The 18,389-nt window shown below is 44.5% G+C and overlaps 1 protein-coding gene across 5 annotated transcripts in view; it reads left to right on the top strand.

The window, feature by feature from the left end:
- osbpl8 (oxysterol binding protein-like 8) overlaps window positions 1-18,389 on the top strand; it is a 262,935-nt gene that overhangs the window by 54,617 nt on the left and 189,929 nt on the right. The window contains exon 1 of one of the 5 annotated variants that reach the window (XM_078567631.1): window positions 17,132-17,262. The exons of 3 other annotated variants lie outside the window; for them this stretch is intronic. In XM_078567631.1, coding sequence (XP_078423757.1) covers window positions 17,238-17,262 — 25 coding nt within the window. In that variant the 5' untranslated portion in view covers window positions 17,132-17,237. Of the gene's footprint in view, window positions 1-17,131; window positions 17,263-18,389 lie in introns of those variants that run through there. One more of the 5 variants, XM_078567633.1, reaches the window with a different exon arrangement.

Here is an 18,389-nt window from a genome sequence, read left to right as displayed (position 1 = left end):
CCTACTCCTTGAACCCCATCTTGCCGCCCACCCCATCACATTACTTATTTGTGGCCTGCGTTACTCCGCGATCGTAGCACTCGAATGCCTGTCCTTCTGACAGCAGCCACAGCCTCCCCAGAAGAGCTGCTGAGCACAAGAGCTGCCGGCTTCTTAGTAGGTGAGACTTCTGCCCTCGGGGTCTTGATTACAGAGGAAGGTCCGCCATTGGCCTCGCTACTGCCTGATTGGCATGTGGTTTGTCTAGCCTTCCTGAAAAGAGGCAGCGCGGATCTCTTGCCAACTCTCCATCAGGCAAGCGAGACCCACGACATCTCAACAAGATTCTACCCATGGTGCCCCATAAGTTCCGAGTGCAAAGCATATCGGGATGACACAAGCAGAGGTAAAGGGTCTTCCATTTCATTGCCATCTCTCAAATCTCCCCTGTTATTACTTACTTTGTAGCAACACTCTAAAGAAGAGCACAGGCACATGCCAAGGAGCAGCTAAATTGATAGGGTGGGTAAAAGGTAAGAACAGATGAAATAGACGTAGGCCACTCAGCCCCTCAAGCCTGCTCCGCCATTCATGACTGATCTGATTGTAACCCGAATTCTACTTTCCTGCCTGTTTCCCATAACCCTTGACTCCTTTGTCAAAAATCTGTCTAACTCAGATTTGAATATATTCACTGACCCAGCCTCCAATACTCATTGGGTAAGAGAATTTGAAACACTAACAGAAATTCCTCCTCATCTTAGTCTTAAACAAGAGACCCCTTATTTTAAAACTCTACCTCCTAGTTCCAGATTCTCCCATGAGAGGAAACATCCTCTCAGCATTTACTCTGTCAAGCCCCCTCAGAATCTCATATGTTTCAATAAGATCACCTCTCATTCTTCAGAACTCCAATGAAGCCCAACCTGCTCAATTAATTTTGTTAGTACTGACGAATCAGTACTAACAAAGCAAAAGGATATGGCAAAATTGCAGGGCAGCTATTTAGGTATTGATACCAGAGTGTGATAGTGGGGGATGTCGGGTGGGGGGGTCCAGAGGTTGGGGGGCTGGAAGGATCCGGAGGTCGGTAGGGTGGGGGGGGCGGGGTGGGTTGGGGGAGTCTGGAGGTCAGGGGGGTTTGGGGTGGGGGGGGTCCAGGGGTTGAGGGGTTCCAAGTCAGAGTCTGTTGGGGGTGGGGGGGGGATCCAATTCTTGGGGTGGGGCAGGGGGTTGGGAGCGTTCCAGGGTCGGGTGGGGTTGGGAGATCCGAGGTCGGTGGGGCTGGGGTCCAAGGTCGGGGGGGAGGTGGGGTTGTCGGGGTGGGATGGAGGGGGGGAATGTCCTGTGGTTGGGGGGAGGGGGTGGGGTTGTGGGGGAGCCCCGTAGGGTCGGTCTGGGTCTTTACAATAATTAACTAGAAGTTAGAAGATAACTTTTTCTGGGTAAGTATTGGTGTAACCCCAGCGGAACCATCCAACGTTTGCGATTTAAATCACATTTTCGGATGGTTCCCAGCACAGTGCAATTGTTCAGAGGAAGTTAGCACTTCTGGCAATTGCCATGCAAACCCTTACCTGGGAACTTGCCGGACGGATTCCCCAACGCATCTTTGGGGTACTTCCCAGATCTGACGCTGGGAACCACGGAAGTTACGGGGCAATATAATCAAGCAGAGTCAGCATGGCTTCATGAAGGCTGGATCATGTCTGTCAAATTTATTAGAACTTTTTGAGGCGGCAACAAGCAGGATAGATAAAGGGGAACCAGTAGATGTAATAGGTTTGGATTTCCAGAAGGCGTCCAGTAAGGTGCCGCACATAAGGCTACTAAATAAGGTAAGTGTCCATGGTATTGGGGGCAGTATATTAGCATGAATGGAGGATTGGCTAACTAATAGAAGACAGAGAGTTGGGATAAGGGGGGCATTTTCAGGATGGCAGCCTGTAACTAATGGAGTGCCACAAGGATCAGTGCTGAGGCCACAATTATTTACAATATATAATGACTTAGATGAGGGAAGTGAATGTACTATCGCCAAGTTTGCAGATGACACAAGAATAGGTGGGAAGGCAAGTGGTGAGCATGAAACTATACAAGGCACTAGTTAGACCACACCTAGAATACTGTGAACAGTTTTGGTCCCCTTATCTAAGGAAAGGTATACTGGCATTGGAGAGAGCCTGGAGAGGTTCACTCGGTTGATTCCGGATATGGAGGGATTTTCTTATGAGCAGAGGTTGAGTAGGTTGGGCCTGTACTCAATGGAGTTTAGAAGAATGAGGCGTGAACTTATTGAAACATATAATATTCTCAGGGAGCTTGACAGAGTAGATGCTGAGAGGTTGTTTCCCCTTGTGGGAGAGTTTAGGACCAAAAGGCATAATCTCATAGTAAGGGGTCGCCCATCTAAGACAGAGATGAGGAGGAATTTCTTCTCTCAGAGAGTAGTGAATCTGTGGAATTCTTTACTGCAGTGGGCTGCAGAGGATGGATCGTTAAGTCTATTCAAGGCTGAGATAGATAAATTTTGCATCAGTAAGGGAATCAAGGGTTATGGGGAAAAGGCAGGGAAGTGGAGTTAAGGATTATCAGATCAGCCATGATCTCATTGAATGGCGGAGCACACTCTGGGCCGAATGGCCTACTTCTGCTCCTATGTCTTATGGTCTTGTTGATGCACTGGTGATCATCTTCCAAAATTCTATAGACTCTGGAACAGTCACCCAGCTATTTACGAAGGGAGGGAGAGAGAAAACAGGGAACAACAGACCTGATAGCCTTACATCATTAGTCAGGAAAATGCTAGAATCTATTCTAAAGGATGTGATAAATGGACATTTGGATAATCATGATTTGCTTGGGCATAGTTGGCATGGATTTATGAACAGGAAACCATGTTTGACAAACCTGTTGGAGTTTCTTTTGCGGATGCTACTAACAGAATTGATAAAGGGGAGTTGGTGGATGTCATATACTTGGATTTTCAGAAGGCTTTTGATGAAGTCCCCCACAAGAGGTTAGTTAGCAAAATTGAAGCACATGGGGTAGGAGATAATATACTGGCTTGGATTAAGGATTGGTTAACAGGCAGAAAACAGAGAGTAGGAATAAATGGGTCATTCTCATGTTGGCAGGCAGTGACTAGTGGGGTACCGCAAGGATCAGTACTTAGGCCCCGCTGTTTACAATATATGTCAATGATTTGGCTGTGGAGACCAAATGTAATATTTCCAAGTTCACGGATGACACAAAGCAAAGTGTAATGTGTGTTGATGAAGAGGCAAAATGGCTTCAAGGGAATTTGAACAGACTTGGTGAGTGGGCAAGAACATAGCAGATGGAATATAATATGGAAAAGTGAGAGATCATCCACTTTGGTGGGAGGAACAGATGTGCAAAGTATTTCTTAAATGGTCAGAGATTAGAAAGTGTAGATGTACAAAGCGACTAGGTGCCCTAGTCAAGTCACTAAAAGCTAACGTGCAGGTGCAGCAGGCAGGGCTAATGGTATGTTAGCCTTTATCGCAAAAGGATTTGAGTACAGGAGTAGGTGTTCAAAATGATGAGAGGGCTGGTTAGAGTACATAGGGAGAAACTATTCCCGCTCGTAAAAGGATTGAGAACGAGAGGGCACAGATCTAAAGTGATTTGCAAAAGAAGCCAATGTTATGTGAGAAAAAATTGTTTTCACGCAGCGAGTGGTTTGAGTCTGGAATGCACTGTCTGGAAATGTGGTGGAGTCAGTTTCAGTCGAGGCATTCAAAGAGGGCATTGGATGATTATTTGAATAGAAACCATGCGCAAGGTTACGGGGAAAAGGCAAGAGAACAGCACTAAGTCATAATCAGAGGAGAGAGCGGGAGGAGAACCCTGAGCCAGGCAGTCAGCAGCACCTAGAGGAGAGTGCGAGAGGAAGATCCTGGGACAGGCAGTCAGTAGCACCTAGAGCAGAGTGTGAGAGGAGGGCCCTGGGACAGGCAGCCAGCAGCACCTAGAGGAGAGAGCGAGAGGAAAATCCTGGGACAGGCAGTCAGTAGCACCTAGAGGAGAGTGTGAGAGGAGGGCCCTGGGACAGGCAGTCAGCAGCACCTAGAGGAGAGTGTGAGAGGAAGATCCTGGGACAGGCAGTCAGTAGCACCTAGAGGAGAGTGTGAGAGGAAGATCCTGGGACAGGCAGTCAGCAGCACCTAGAGGAGAGTGTGAGAGGAGGGCCCTGGGACAGGTAGTCAGCAGCACCTAGAGGAGAGTGCGAGAGGAAGATCCTGAGACAGGCAGTCAGTAGCACCTAGAGGAGAGTGTGAGAGGAGGGCCCTGGGACAGGCAGCCAGCAGCACCTAGAGGAGAGTGTGAGAGGAAGATCCTGGGACAGGCAGTCAGCAGCACCTAGAGGAGAGTGTGAGAGGAGGGCCCTGGGACAGGCAGCCAGCAGCACCTAGAGGAGAGTGTGAGAGGAAGATCCTGAGACAGGCAGTCAGTAGCACCTAGAGGAGAGTGTGAGAGGAGGGCCCTGGGACAGGCAGCCAGCAGCACCTAGAGGAGAGTGCAAGAGGAAGATCCTGAGACAGGCAGTCAGCAGCACCTAGAGGAGAGTGTGAGAGGAGGGCACTGGGACAGGCAGTCAGCATCACCTAGAGGAGAGTGTGAGAGGAAGATCCTGGGACAGGCAGTCAGCAGCACCTAGAGGAGAGTGTGAGAGGAGTACATGGAGTATGCAGACAGCTGACCTGTGTGAGAAGGGCAATGGCGGTGGAAGATAAAAACCGGTGGCAGAGAGGGAGGCCCAGCACACGGGGAGTGGACCTGCGTGAGAAGGGCAGCGGGAAATAAAAACCGGTGGCAGAAAGCCTCTTCAACCTGTTTCTACCTGTCAGAGCCGAAATGTGACTTCAGGAGACAGTCACACCCCTTAGATTAATTACATCAAATTTGGACCTATGTCAGTGACAGGAGGGTGTGACTGCGAGTGAGGCAGGTATGGGGATCCAGAATTTAGCTTTGCAGGAGCCTCAGCCAGTGATTTTGCCCAATAGGTACGAGGTTCTTGCTCCCAGTGTGGACGAGGCTGCAGGGAGGATGAGCAAACTGACCACAGCACCGTGGTACACAGCGCCATTCAAGTAGGGGGAGAAAAGAGAAATGTAGTAGTAATAGGGGATAGCTCTGGGACAGGCAGTCAGCAGCTAGGGGAATAGATACTGTTCTCTGTAGCAAAAGCAGAGAATCCCGAAGGCCGTGTTGCCCACCTGGTGCAAAGCTTGACGACATCGCCCCTGGGCTGGAGATGAACTTTGGGAGGAGAAGGATCGAGTTGTTGTGGTCCACGTAGGTACCAATGACATAGGTAGGACCAGGAAAGAGGTTCTGATGAGGGACTATGAGCAGCTTGGGGCTAAATTAAATAACAGAACCACAAAGATGGTAAGCTGAGCCACTTGCAAATTGGCGTAGGGTAAATCAAATTAGAGAGGTAAATGCGTGGCTCAAAGATTGGTGTGGGAGAAATGGATTCTGATTCACTGGGGCACTGGCACCAGTACTGAGGAAGGAGAGATCTGTTCCAATGGGACAGGCTTCATTTGAACCGTGCTGGGACCAGTAACCTGGTGAATCGTATAATTGTTGTAGATAGGACTTTAATTAGTTGCGGGTGGGGGGGGAAGGTTCAATTGAAGGGAAGTTTTGAAAAATCAAAAAGAAACGAGAGAGCAGAGGTGCAGGGTAAGAAGAGGTGAATGGTAATCAAACTGTGACAGGAAGGGGCAGAAAATATAAGCAGAAGAGTGCAGCAGAAATTAGAACCAGAATGAGTAATAATGGTAAAAAGTCAAAGCTTAAGGCTTTTTGTGAATGCACGCAGCATTTGTAACAAGATAGATAAGTTGAAGGCACAAATAGAAATAAATGAATATGACTTGATAGCTATTACAGAGATGTGGTTACAGGGTGACCAAGACTGGGAACTCAATATTGAAGGGCATTCAACATTCCAGAAAAACAGGCAAAAAGGAATAGGAGGTGGGGTATCTTTGTTAATAAAGGAAGGTATTGGTGCGGTGGTCAGTAATGATTTAGGTGCAATAGATTGTGATGTGGAATCAGTTTGGGTAGAAATAAGGAATAGCAAGGGGAAGAAGTCAGGGGTGGGAGTTGTCTCTGGGCCCTGAAGTGTTGCCTCACTGTAGGACAAGGTATAAATTGGGAAATAATGGAGGTGTCTAAGAAGGGCACTATAATTTTCATGGGTGTTTTTAATCTGCACATTGACTGGACAAATCAGATTGGCAGGGATAACATGGAAGACGAATTTGTAGAGTGCATCAGGGATCATTTCTTAGAGCAATACGTTGCAGAACCTATCCGAGAACAGGCTATTTTGATATAGTAATGTGTAATGTGGTGGGGTTAATAAGAGATCGTAGTTAAGGATCTAAAGGGGTAGAGATCACAGCATGAGAGAATTTCAAATTCAATTTGAGGGCGAGCAACTGGGGCCTCAAACCAGTGTCCTCAACTTAAATAAGGGCAATTATAGAAGTATGAAGAAAGAGTTGTCTAAAACGGGCTGGGAAAATAGACTAAGGGGAAGGTCAGTGGTTGAGCACTGGTGGATGTTTAAGCAGATACTTCATAATGCTGAGCAAAAATTTATCCCAGTCAAAAACAAGGACTCGATGAGAAGGATGAGCCACCTGTGCTTAACAAAGGTGGTCAAAGAGAATATCCAATCAAAAACCAAGGCTTACAAAGCGGTGATAACTAATGGTAGACAGAGGATAGAGAACATTTTAGGAGCCAGCAGCGGACGACTGAAAAGGAAGTTGATTATGAAAGTAAATTGGCAAGAAATATAAAAATAAACAGCAAGAGCTTCTATGGGTATATAAAAAGAGAGTGGCTAAAGTGAGCGTGGGACCCTTGGAGGATGCGACTAGAGAATTGATAACAGGGAACAGGGAAATGGCAGATAATTTAAACCAATATTTTGCACCAGTCTTCACGGTGGAAGACACTAAACACCCCAAAGACATCAGATAAGCAAGGAGCTAATGGGAGGAAAGATCTTGTAACAGATCTTGTAACGAGGGACAAAGTATTTGAGAAACTAGTGGGACTAAAGGCCAATAAGTTACCTGGACCTGATGGGTTGCATCTTAGGATATTAAAGGAAATAGCTGCAGAGATAGTGGATGCACTGGTAGTAATCTTCCAAGAGTCCTCAAATTCTGGAAAAGTCCCAGAGGATTGGAAAACTGCCAATGTAACATCCTTATTCAAAAAGGTAACTATAGGCTAGTTAGCTTAATACCTGTCATTGGGAAAACGTTGGAGTCTATTACAAAGGATGTTAAAGCAGAGCATTTAGAAATATGTAATCTAACCAAGCAGAGCCAGCATGGTTTCATGAAGGGGAAATCATGCCTGAAAAAATTATTAGAATTCTTTGAGGAGGTAACAAACAGGGTAGATAAAGGGGAACCAGTAGATGCAATATATTTGGATTTCCAAAAGGTGTTTGATAAGGTACCACACATAAGGCTACTTAATAAGATAAGAGCCCATGGTGTTGTGGGTAGAACATTAGCATGGAAAGAGGACTGGCTAACTAATAGATGACAGAGAGTTGGGACAAGGGGGGCATTTTCAGGATGGCAACCTGTAACTAGTGTCACAGAGATCAGTGCTGGGGCCACAATTATTTACAATATAAATAATGACTTGGATGAGGGAAATGAATGTACTATCACCAAGTTTGCGGATGACACAAAAATAGGTCTGAAGGCAAGTCGTGAGGATGACACAAAGGGTCTACAGAGGGATACAGGCAGGCTAAGTGAGTGGGCAAAAAAGTGGCAGATGGAATATAATGTGGGAAAGTGTGAGGTTATGCACTTTGGCCAGAAGAATAGAGGAGCTGAATATTATTTAAATGGAGAAAGGCTGCAGCACTGAGGGATTTGGGAGTCCTTGTACATGAATCCCAAAAAGCTAGCATACAAGTTCAGCAGGTGATCGGGAAGGCAAATGAAACATTGTCCTTTATTTCAAAGGGAATGGAATATAAAAATAGGGAAGTCTTGCTAAAACTATACAAGGCATTAGTTAGACTACAACAAAAACAGAATTACCTGGAAAAACTCAGCAGGTCTGGCAGCATCGGCGGAGAAGAAAAGAGTTGACGTTTCGAGTCCTCATGACCCTTCAACAGAACACCTAGAATACTGTGAACAGTTTTGGTCCCTTTACCTAAGGAAAGATATACTGGCATTGAAGGCAGTCCAGAGAAGGTTCACTAGGTTGATCCTGGGGATGGAGGGATTTTCTTATGAGCAGAGGTTGAGTAAGTTGGGTCTATACTTATTGGAGATTAGAAGAATGAGAAGCAACCTTATTGAAACATATAAAATCCTTAGGGCCTTGACAGGGTAGATGCTGAGAGGTTGTTTCCCCTTGAGGGAGAGTCTAGGACCAGAGGCATAATCTCAGAGATGGGGTCGCCCATTTAAGACTCAGATGAGGAGGAATTTCTTCTCTCCGAGAGTAGTGAATCTGTGGAATTCTTTACCGCAGAAGGCTGTAGAGGCTGGGCCGTTAAGTATATTCAAGACTGAGATAGATAGATTTTAATCAGTAAGGGAATCAGGAGTTATGAGGAAAAGGCAGGAATGTAGAGTTGAGGATTATCAGATCAGCTGTGATCTCATTGAATGGCAGAGCAGACTCGATGGGCCGAATGGCCTACTTCTGCTCTTACGTCTTATGGTCTTACGGAAGTAACTGCAGAGATATTTCAGAACTCACTAAATTCCAGGAGGGTCCCAGTGTATTAGGAAACCGCTAATGTGATACCCCTGTTCAAGAAGGGAGGGAGACAAAAAGCAAGAAACTATAGGCCAGTCAGCCTAACGTCTGTCATTGGGAGAATGCTGGAGTCCATTATTAAGGAAGAAATAGCAGGACATTTAGAAAAGCTTAACCCAATCAAACAGAGTCAACATGGTTTTGTGAAAGGGAAATCATGCTTGACAAATTTGCTAGAGTTCTTTGAGGATATAACAAGCAGAGTTGATAAAGGGCAACCGGTAGATGTAGTGTATTTGGATTTCCAGAAGGCATTGGATAAGGTGCCACATAAAAGGTTATTGCACAAGATTGGAGCTCACGGTATTGGGGGTAATGTGTTAGCATGGATTGAGGATTGGTTAACGCATGGAAGACAGAGAGTCGGGATGAGTGGATCATTTTCAGGTTGGAAAGACGTAACTAGTGGAGTGCCACAATGATCAGTCCTAGGGCCTCAATTATTTATGATTTATATTCGTGACTTGGAGCAGGGGGGGACGTGTAATGTATCCAAATTTGCTGACAATACAAAAATAGGTGGGAAGGCATGTTGTGATGAGGACGTAAGGAATCTGCAAGGGGATGTAGATAGGATGAGTGAGTGGGCAAAAACTTGGCAGATGGAGTTTATTGTAGGAAAATGTGAAGGCATTTTGGTAGGAAGAATTAAAAGGCAGACTATTATTTAAATGCATAGAGACTCCAAATAAGTGCGGCACTGAGAGATCTGGGTGTTCTTGTGCATGAAACACAAAAAGTTAGCATGCAGGTGCAGCAAATAATTAAGAAGGCAAACGGAATTTTGGTCTGTATTGCTAGGGGGTTGGAGTTTAAAAATAGGGAAGTCTTGTTACAACTGTACAGGGTGTTAGTGAGGCCGCACCTGGAGTTTTGATCCCCATATTTAAGAAAGGATATACTAGATTGGAGGCAGCACAAAAGAGATTCACTAGGCTGATTCCTGGGATTAAGGGGTTGATTTATCAAGAACGGCTAAACAGGTTAGGCCTTTATTAGAGTTTATTATTTAGAGTTTAGAAGAATGAGGGGTGATCTTATTGAAACGTACAAGATTCTGAGGGGCCTTGATAGGGGAGATGTTGAGAAGATGTTTCCACTAGTGGGAGAATCTCAAACTAGGGAACATAGTTACAGAATAAGGAGACACTCATTTAAATCTGAGATGTGAAGGAATATTTCCTCTGAGTGTAGTGAATGTCCTCAACCAGCCTGCTGGGGTTGTTCACACTTGAGCTGCTTTGTTTTCATGAAAAAAAAACTGTTAGTTACCTTATTTTTCTTTCATTTTTCTTTGTTGATATTGCAATTTACCATAAGCAGTGCTTTATAAAAATGTGCTCAGGAGGCAGGTTAAGTTTCCAGTAACGTCTTGATTTGAAAATTTCACAGGCATACTCTCAGCTGACTGTTGTTTGAGGATCCAGAGACCTTTTGAAACTTTGGAAAGTACCATTGTGCAAATCAGTGCGCTTCAAGAGAGGGTGGGACAACACAGGACGCTAGTTTGGATCAAGCAAGAATTATTAAATCATATTTTCACCAATATGTTTTCTCTTCAGTTGAAGAAAATTATCTGATGTACACCAGATATAGATTGGGTTCACAGAGTTTGCAAAGAAACCAATTTACCTTGCCTAAGTTAGTGTTGTTGGTCGATAATAAATCACTGATACATTGGAATTTCTTCCACCTCAAAGTGAGATGTGGCAAGCAAATAGGTGGTGGTATGTATAAGTATTAACACACGAGCGTGTTACTTAAATGTTCTTACCTGGAGATAAATTATGTCAATAGAGGAACTTAAAAACTTCAATCTGATTTGCTTTTTACAGTACTACTTTAGATGGTGATCTTTCCTGAGATGGAATATTTGTAAGGACTCCCATTTTGATTGTGGTAAATTAACAGTCTCAACAACTGAAATCTTTATACCAGCTGATAGGATTGGTTGTGAAGGAAGGGTTTTATGTGCTCCCAACACTGTACACTGTTGAAGGGACCAGCTGACCAGATGGGATATGTGCTAACTTTCTCACTTAGCAGCATTTAATAATTGACAACATGGTTGATTATGAACAAAAATACAGATTTATGTAGTCTAAAAATAGAACCTGACTTTGTGATACATTAATCCTTTTCAATTTAGTGCTGTTCTCTGTCAATAATTTTATCTAGGAGTTTCAAAGACTGAGTAACAGCAGGATGCTCCTCAATTTAAGTTTGGTATTAATTGTTTGCAGAGCGTTAGTACTAGCATTTCCTTTTGGAGCTCCTTATCAATTTGCTATTTATAGTGTCATAGAGTTTTACAGCACGGAAAGTGGCCCTTTGGCCCATTATGTCCGCACCGGTCATCAAGCCCCTATCTACTCTAACCCAATTTTCCAGCACTTGGCCCATAGCCTTGTATGCTATGACATTTCAAATGTTCACCTAAATACTTCTTAAATGTTGTGAGGGTTCCCGCCTCTACCACCCTTTCAGGCAGTGAGTTCCAGATTCCCCCCACCCTCTGGGCGAAAAAATGTTTCCTCAACTGCCCTCTAAAACCTCCTGCCCCTTAAAATAAACCTATGCCCCCTGGTTATTGACCTTTTCACTAAATAGCAAAGTTTCTTCCTATCTACCGGATCTATGCCCCTCATAATTTTGTACACCTCAATCAGGTCCCCCATCAGCCTTCTCTGCGCCAAGGAAAAAACCCCAGTCTATCCAATCTCTCTTCATAGTTGAAACACTCCAGCCCAGGCAACATACTGGTGAATCTCCACCGCACCCTCTCGAGTGCAATTACATCCTTCCTATAGTGGGGCGACCAGAACTGCACACAGTACTCTAGATGTGGCCTATCTAACGTTTTATACAGCTCCATCATAACCTCCCTGCTCTTGTATTCAGTGCCTCGACTAATAAACACAAGTATCCCATATACCTTCTTAACCACCTTATCTCCCTGTCCTGCTGCCTTCAAGGATCTGTGGACATGTACACCAAGGTCCCTCTGATCCTTTGTACTTCCTAGAGTCCTACCATTCATTGCATATTCCCTTGCCATGTTAGTCCTCCCAAAATGCATCACCTCTCACTTTTCAGGATTAAATTCCATTTGCCACTGTTCTGCCCATCTTGCCAGCCAGTCTATATAGTCCTGTAGTCTAAGGCTTTCCTCCTCACTATTTACCACACCACTAATTTTCGTGTCATCTGCAAATTTACTGATCATATCTCCTACATTCATTAATGTACACTACAAACAGCAAGGGACCCAGCGCTGAACCCTGTGGTACGCCACTGGACACAGGCTTCCAGTCACAAAAACAGCCTTTGACCATCACCCTCTGCTATTAAGCCAATTTTGGATCCAATTTGCCAAATTGCCCTGGATCCCATGGGCTCTTACCTTCTTGAACAGTCTCCCATGCGAGACCTTTTCAAAAGCCTTACTGAAGTCCATGTAGATTACATCAACTGCACTACCCTCATCTACACACTTAGTCACCTCCTCGAAAAACTCAATCAAATTGGTTAGACATGATCATCCTCTGACAAAGCCATGCTGACTATCCTTGATTAACCCTTACCTCTCCAAGTGGAGATTAATTCTGCCCCTCAGAATTTTTTCCAAAAGTTTCCCGACCACTGATGTTAGACTCACTGGCCTATAGTTCCCTGGTTTATCCCTACCACCCTTCTAGAATAATGGTACTACATTCACTGCCCTCCAGTCCTCTGGCATTTCTCCTGTGGCCAGAAAGTATTTGAAAATGAATCCCAGGGCCGCTGCAATCTCTGGATTTTTATCTGGACAATTCTCAAGAGTACCAAATGTGAAGGGAACAACAATTCTCACTATGTGAGAAGAGAGTGCTGATTGTTAACAAATGAACTTTGATTTGTGGAGGCGTTGCCATAATGAATGCACAGTTGATAGTGACTGATAGTTAACTGCCAAGCATTGATTGAATTTTAAACCAGGTAGCTTAACTCTGGCCAAGGCATTGTACCAAGGAATGAACCAACGAATGACTGTCACTTATTTAGCTGAAACAGGCGCAATGTGTACATGCTCTTTCTTTCTGGAAAGAATAGGGCCCTGTGTATTAAAATATGTAGCTGCCAGCACACACAAATGCACTACCCTGCGAGCTTGACTGACAATCTTAAATTGGTTGTCAGCATAATTCTTAGCACACTGAGAATTATTTAGCAAATGTTGTCCAATCGCGGAATCACATCTAATGTTGGACATTGTGTTTTCAGTTTTGCACGTATGAGCTGGTTGGGTATAGTCTGTACCTTACTCGATGTGAGTAGAGGCTGGGACATGATGTTTGATATGATCTGCCAGTCTTTGAGATGTAAGGCCTACATACCTAGCATTACACTGGCACTGAAATTCATATATCACATCACTCATTTGTGTGATAGGCAGAATATCTTTTTGGCTTGACGGCAGCATCCTCTTAGTGGTGAATTTCACTTGTGTGAAACAGCTAGCTTTACCTGTTGCTCAAATTTTTGAGAGACCCTGCTCTTCCAGGGTAACCTGAGATAGACGGGACACTTTTGAGGGTTGAGAGTGACAGCCTGAGGCCGGCTCATGATTTTGCATGATATACCGGGCCACCTGGCATCCGCCTCGGAACCAGAAACAACAACAGCAAACTCAGCCCTGTCGACCCAGCCTGGTCCTTGTTACTAACATCTGGGGCCTAGTACCAAAATTGGAAGAGCTGTCTCTCAGACTAGTCAAGCAACAGCCTGACAGTCATATTCATGGAATCATACCTTACAGACTATGTCCCAAACATCACCATCACCATCCCTGGGCATGCTTTGTCCCACAGCAATGGTACAGAATATACTCTAGTTGGGGAACTTTCAATGTCCATCACCAAGAGTGGCTCGGTAGCATCACTACAGGCTGAGTTGGCTGAGTCCTAAAGGACATAGCTCCTGGACTGGGCCTGTGGTAGGTGGTGAGGGAAAAACATACTTGACCCCATCCTCACTAACCTGCCTGCCGCAGATGCAGCTGTCTCTGACAGTATTGGTAGGAGTGACCACCACACAGTCCTTGTGGAGATGAAGTCCTGTCTTCACATTGAGGACACCCTCCATCGTGTTGTGTGGCATCAACGCCGTGCAAAGTGGGATAGATTTCAAACAGATCTTGCAGCTCAATATTGGGCGACCGTGAGGAGCTGTGGGCCAGCAGCAGTACCAGAATTGTATTCAACCAAGTTCTAACCTCATGGCACGGCAAATCCCCCACTCTACCATTACCACCAAGCCAGGGGATCAACCCTGGTCCAATGAAGAGTGCAGGAGGGCATGCCAGGAGCAGCACCAGGCATATCTAAAAATGAGGTGTCAACCTGGTGAAGCTACAACACAGGGTGACTTGCGTGCCAAACAGAATTAGCAGCAAGCGATAGATAAAGCTAAGCGCTTCCACAACCAATGGGTCAGATCTAAGCTCTGCAGTTCTGCCACATCCAGTTATTAATGTTGGTGGACAATTAAACAACTCACTGGAGGAGGAGACTCCACAAGTATCCCCATCCTCAATGATGGGGAACCCAGCACATCAGTGCAGAAGGTAAGGCTGAAGCATTCGCCCCAATCTTCAGCTGGAAGTGCTGAGTGGATGATCCATCTTGGCCTCCTCCTGAGGTCCCCAGCATCACAGGTAATTCGATTCACTCTATGTGATATCAAGAAAAGGCTGAAGGCACCGGATAGTGTAAAGGCTATGCACCCTGACAATATTCTGGCAATAGTACTGAAGACTTGTGCCCCAGAACATGCTATACCCCTAGCCAAGCTGTTCCAGTACAGCTACAACACTGGCACCTACTCGGCAATGTTTAAATTTGCTCAGGTATGTCCTGTACACAAAAAGCAAGACAAATCCAACCCGGCCACTTGCCACCCCATCCTTCTACTCTCGATTATCAGTAAAATGATGGAAGGGGTCATCAACAGTGCTGTCAAGCGGCACTTGTTTATCAATAGCCTGCTCATTGACACTCAGATTGGGTTCTGCCTTGGCCACTCAGCTCCTGACCTTATTGCAGCCTTGATCCAAACATGGCTGAACTCCCGAGTTGAGTTGAGAGTGACATCAAGCCATCATTTAAATGAGTGTGGCATCAAGGTATCCTTGCAAAACTGGAGTCAATGGGAATCGGGGGGGAAAACTCTCTGCTGGTTGGAGTCATACCTCGCACAAAGGATGATGGTCGTGGTTGTTGGAGGTCAATCACCTCATTCTCAGGACATCACTGCAGGAGTTCCTCAGGGAAGCGTCCTTGGCCCAACCATCTTCAGCTGCTTCATCAATGACCTTCCTTCCATCATAAGGTCAGAAGTGGGGATGTTCGCTGATCACTGCATAATGTTCACCATTCGCAACTCCTCAGATACTGAAGCAGTCCAGGTCCAAATGCAGCAAGACCTGGACAATATCCAGGCTTGGCTTGACTAGTGGCAAGTAACATTTGTGCCATACAAGTGCCAGGCGATGACCATTTCCATCACTCTTTGATATTCAATGGCATTATCATGCTGAATCCCCCCACCATCAACATCCTGGGGATTACCATTGACCAGAAGCAGAACTAGACCAGCCATACAAATGCTGTGGCTACAAGAACAGGCTAGAGGCTAGGAATCCTGCGGTGAGTAACTCACTGTCTGACTCCACAAAACCTGTCTATAATCTACAAGGCACAAGTCAAGAGTGTGATGGAACACTCTCCACTTGTTTGGACGAGTGCAACTCCATCAATATTCAAGAAGCTTGACACCATACAGGACAAATCAGCCTATTGATTGGCACCCCATTCTCAAACATTCACTCCCTCCACCACCAATGCACAGTGACAGCAGTGTGTACCATCTACTAGTTGCATAGCAGGAACTCACCATGGCCCCTTAGACAGCACTTTCCAAACCCAGGGCCACTATTATCTGGAAGGCAGCAAACACATGGGAACACCACCACCTGGAAATTCCCCTCCAAGCCACTCACCACCTTGACTTGGAAATATATCGTCGTTCCTTCACTGTCGCTGAATCAAAATCCTGGAACTCCCTTTAAGCACTGTGGGTGTATCCAAGCTACATGGACTGCAGAGATTCAAGAAGGCAATTCACCACCACCTTCTCAAGGGCAATTAAGGATGTGGAATAAATTCTGGCCTAGCTAGCAGTGCCCACATCCCATGAATGAATATTTTTTAAAAAAATACTGTACAAAATGATCTGATTAGGGTAGCCATTATCCTGTGGGATGCCTTTGGTGCGCCCTATTGCGGCATCAAGCTTGCATGGTGAGCAAATGTCTCATGCCCTATTTACGAGGAATCTTATACTGTGTGGAACTGTAAGAATCCCAATTCTTATATTGACCAGTGAAGGTCGACTCACAGTAGACTGGTGGAGAACCCCCTTGCACATTTCTCAAATAGCACATCAAGGAAAGGGAGTTCATTCGACTACTCCATTTCAAAGGTGAATTTGAGCTTTGTATGGAGCCCATTAAGATATGTAAGGAAATTATTACATGCAGCTGTAGGGTTAAATGCTTGGCAGTTAACTGTCAGTCACTATAAATTGGTGCACCCTCCATGGCAATGTCTGTACTAATAAGAGTCCACTTGCCAATCAATTAGCACTCTCTTCTCATGTACTATCAATTGTTGCTCCTTTCACATTTGGTATTCTTGTGAATTGTCCTGATGAGTGCAAGACATAAAGCTTCAACAAAAAAACACCTCCCTTTTCCAGCACTGCTCAAATTCTGTCCTACCAAATGACAGTTTACTTTTTCATATTACTTGAACTCCTTATTCTTTATTTTCCTATTTGCTGCCTGGTGACCTGTGTCATCAAGTGTTTTGTTTCTTTTTCTGAAACTATTTGATGTTTGCTCTATAGACATTTATTGTCGCACCTATGAACCTGCAGTCTTAGAAGCCAGATCAGGTCGAGGAGTTTGTCTTCAGGGAGAATAACACGGCTGTTCTCAACAGGTGAAAACACTGTTCAGTCTTAGTCTCTTTTCTCACCTTTTAATTTCAGGAGTTATTTTGCAGTGTTGATTTTCCCTGAAATCTACCGGAAGTTGATTTTTCAATGTCAGTTTGACTCTGAAGGGAGTGTACTCTTTGAAGGAAGTATAAATCAGCAGCACGTCGGCTGCACTGCTCTCACTACCCTTGTGACCAGTTAGAATCAGTTTCATCAGAACCTTTACTGGAAAAGTTGGGAGTGGGAGTAGAGAATTACAGGGAGGAAGAAAATAAGAAGTTGGAAATCCAAAGCAAACCATTGTTAGAGGTTAAAATAAAATCAGTTATTTTTAGGAAATCTCATGACTGGAGGAAATGGCTTCTCACTTCACTCTGGAAAGTATGTGTCATCATTTAAGTATTAATCCATTTGTATATCTGTTAAGCAGACATGCAGTTTGATGTGCAAATATGCTTTGACTTTGAGCTGACATACATTGTTTGTTTTTGTGAGTGTCAAGCTGAGCGTTTTTGTGATGACAGCAGGGTGTGAGCAAATGGCAGATAACTGGTAACTGTGTCTTGCAGCCGTCTAATGCTTTAATGAAGATATGAATTTTGAATTGAGTTTTTGATGCTTTATTTCAAATTGTGGCTGATAGAGGAAGTGGGAGTGACACTTAATTTCCTGCCAATATCCTGCTGTTTTTATCATGTCAGCAGCTTCATTGTCATAGACATTGTATAGAAGAAATGTTCTGTCTTAATGGATTCTGATGTATGTACTGTTCATGGTCATGTGCTGGTCTTTTACATTACCTTGAAACCCCTGATATGTAGTCAAATGCATGCAGTTCCTTCTCGCTGAGAAGGATGAACAACTCATGGTTAACAAAGGTGGTCAAGGAGAGTATCCAATCAAAAACGAAGGCATACAAAGTGGCGAAAACTAGTGGTAGGTCAGAGGATTGAGAATTTTTTAGGAACCAGCAGCGGATGACTAAAAAGCTAATAAAGGAGGAGAAAAATTATTATGAAAGTAAATTGGCAAGAAACATAAAAACAAACAGCAAGAGCTTCTATGGGTTTATAAAAAGAGAGTGGCTAAAGTGAGCGTGGGAGCCTTGCAGGTTTCTCAAATAGTACATCAAGGAAAGGGAGTTTATTCGACTACTCCATTTCAAAGGTAAATTTGAGCTTCGTATAGAGCCCATTAAGATATGTAAGGAAATTATTACATGCAGCTGCAGGTTTAAATGTGTGGCAGTTAACTGTCAGTTGCTATAAATTGGTGCATTCTCCATGGCAACACCCCTACTATTCAGAGTCCACTTGCCAACCAATCAGCACTTTCTTTCCATATACTATCAATTGTTGTTCCCTTCGCATTTGATATTCTTGTGAATTGTCCTGATGAGTGCAAGACAAAAAGCTTCAACAAAAAATGTCTCCCTTTTCCAGCAATGCTCAAATTCTGTCCTACCAAATGACAGTTTACTTTTTCATATTACTGGAGAATTAATAATA

Source organism: Cetorhinus maximus, chromosome 22, assembly GCF_964194155.1.
Source record: "Cetorhinus maximus chromosome 22, sCetMax3.hap1.1, whole genome shotgun sequence".
Taxonomy (NCBI): Eukaryota; Metazoa; Chordata; class Chondrichthyes; order Lamniformes; family Cetorhinidae; genus Cetorhinus; species Cetorhinus maximus.
The sequence above is the reverse complement of the archived record's forward strand: the minus strand, read 5'-3'. Positions and strand labels throughout refer to the sequence as shown.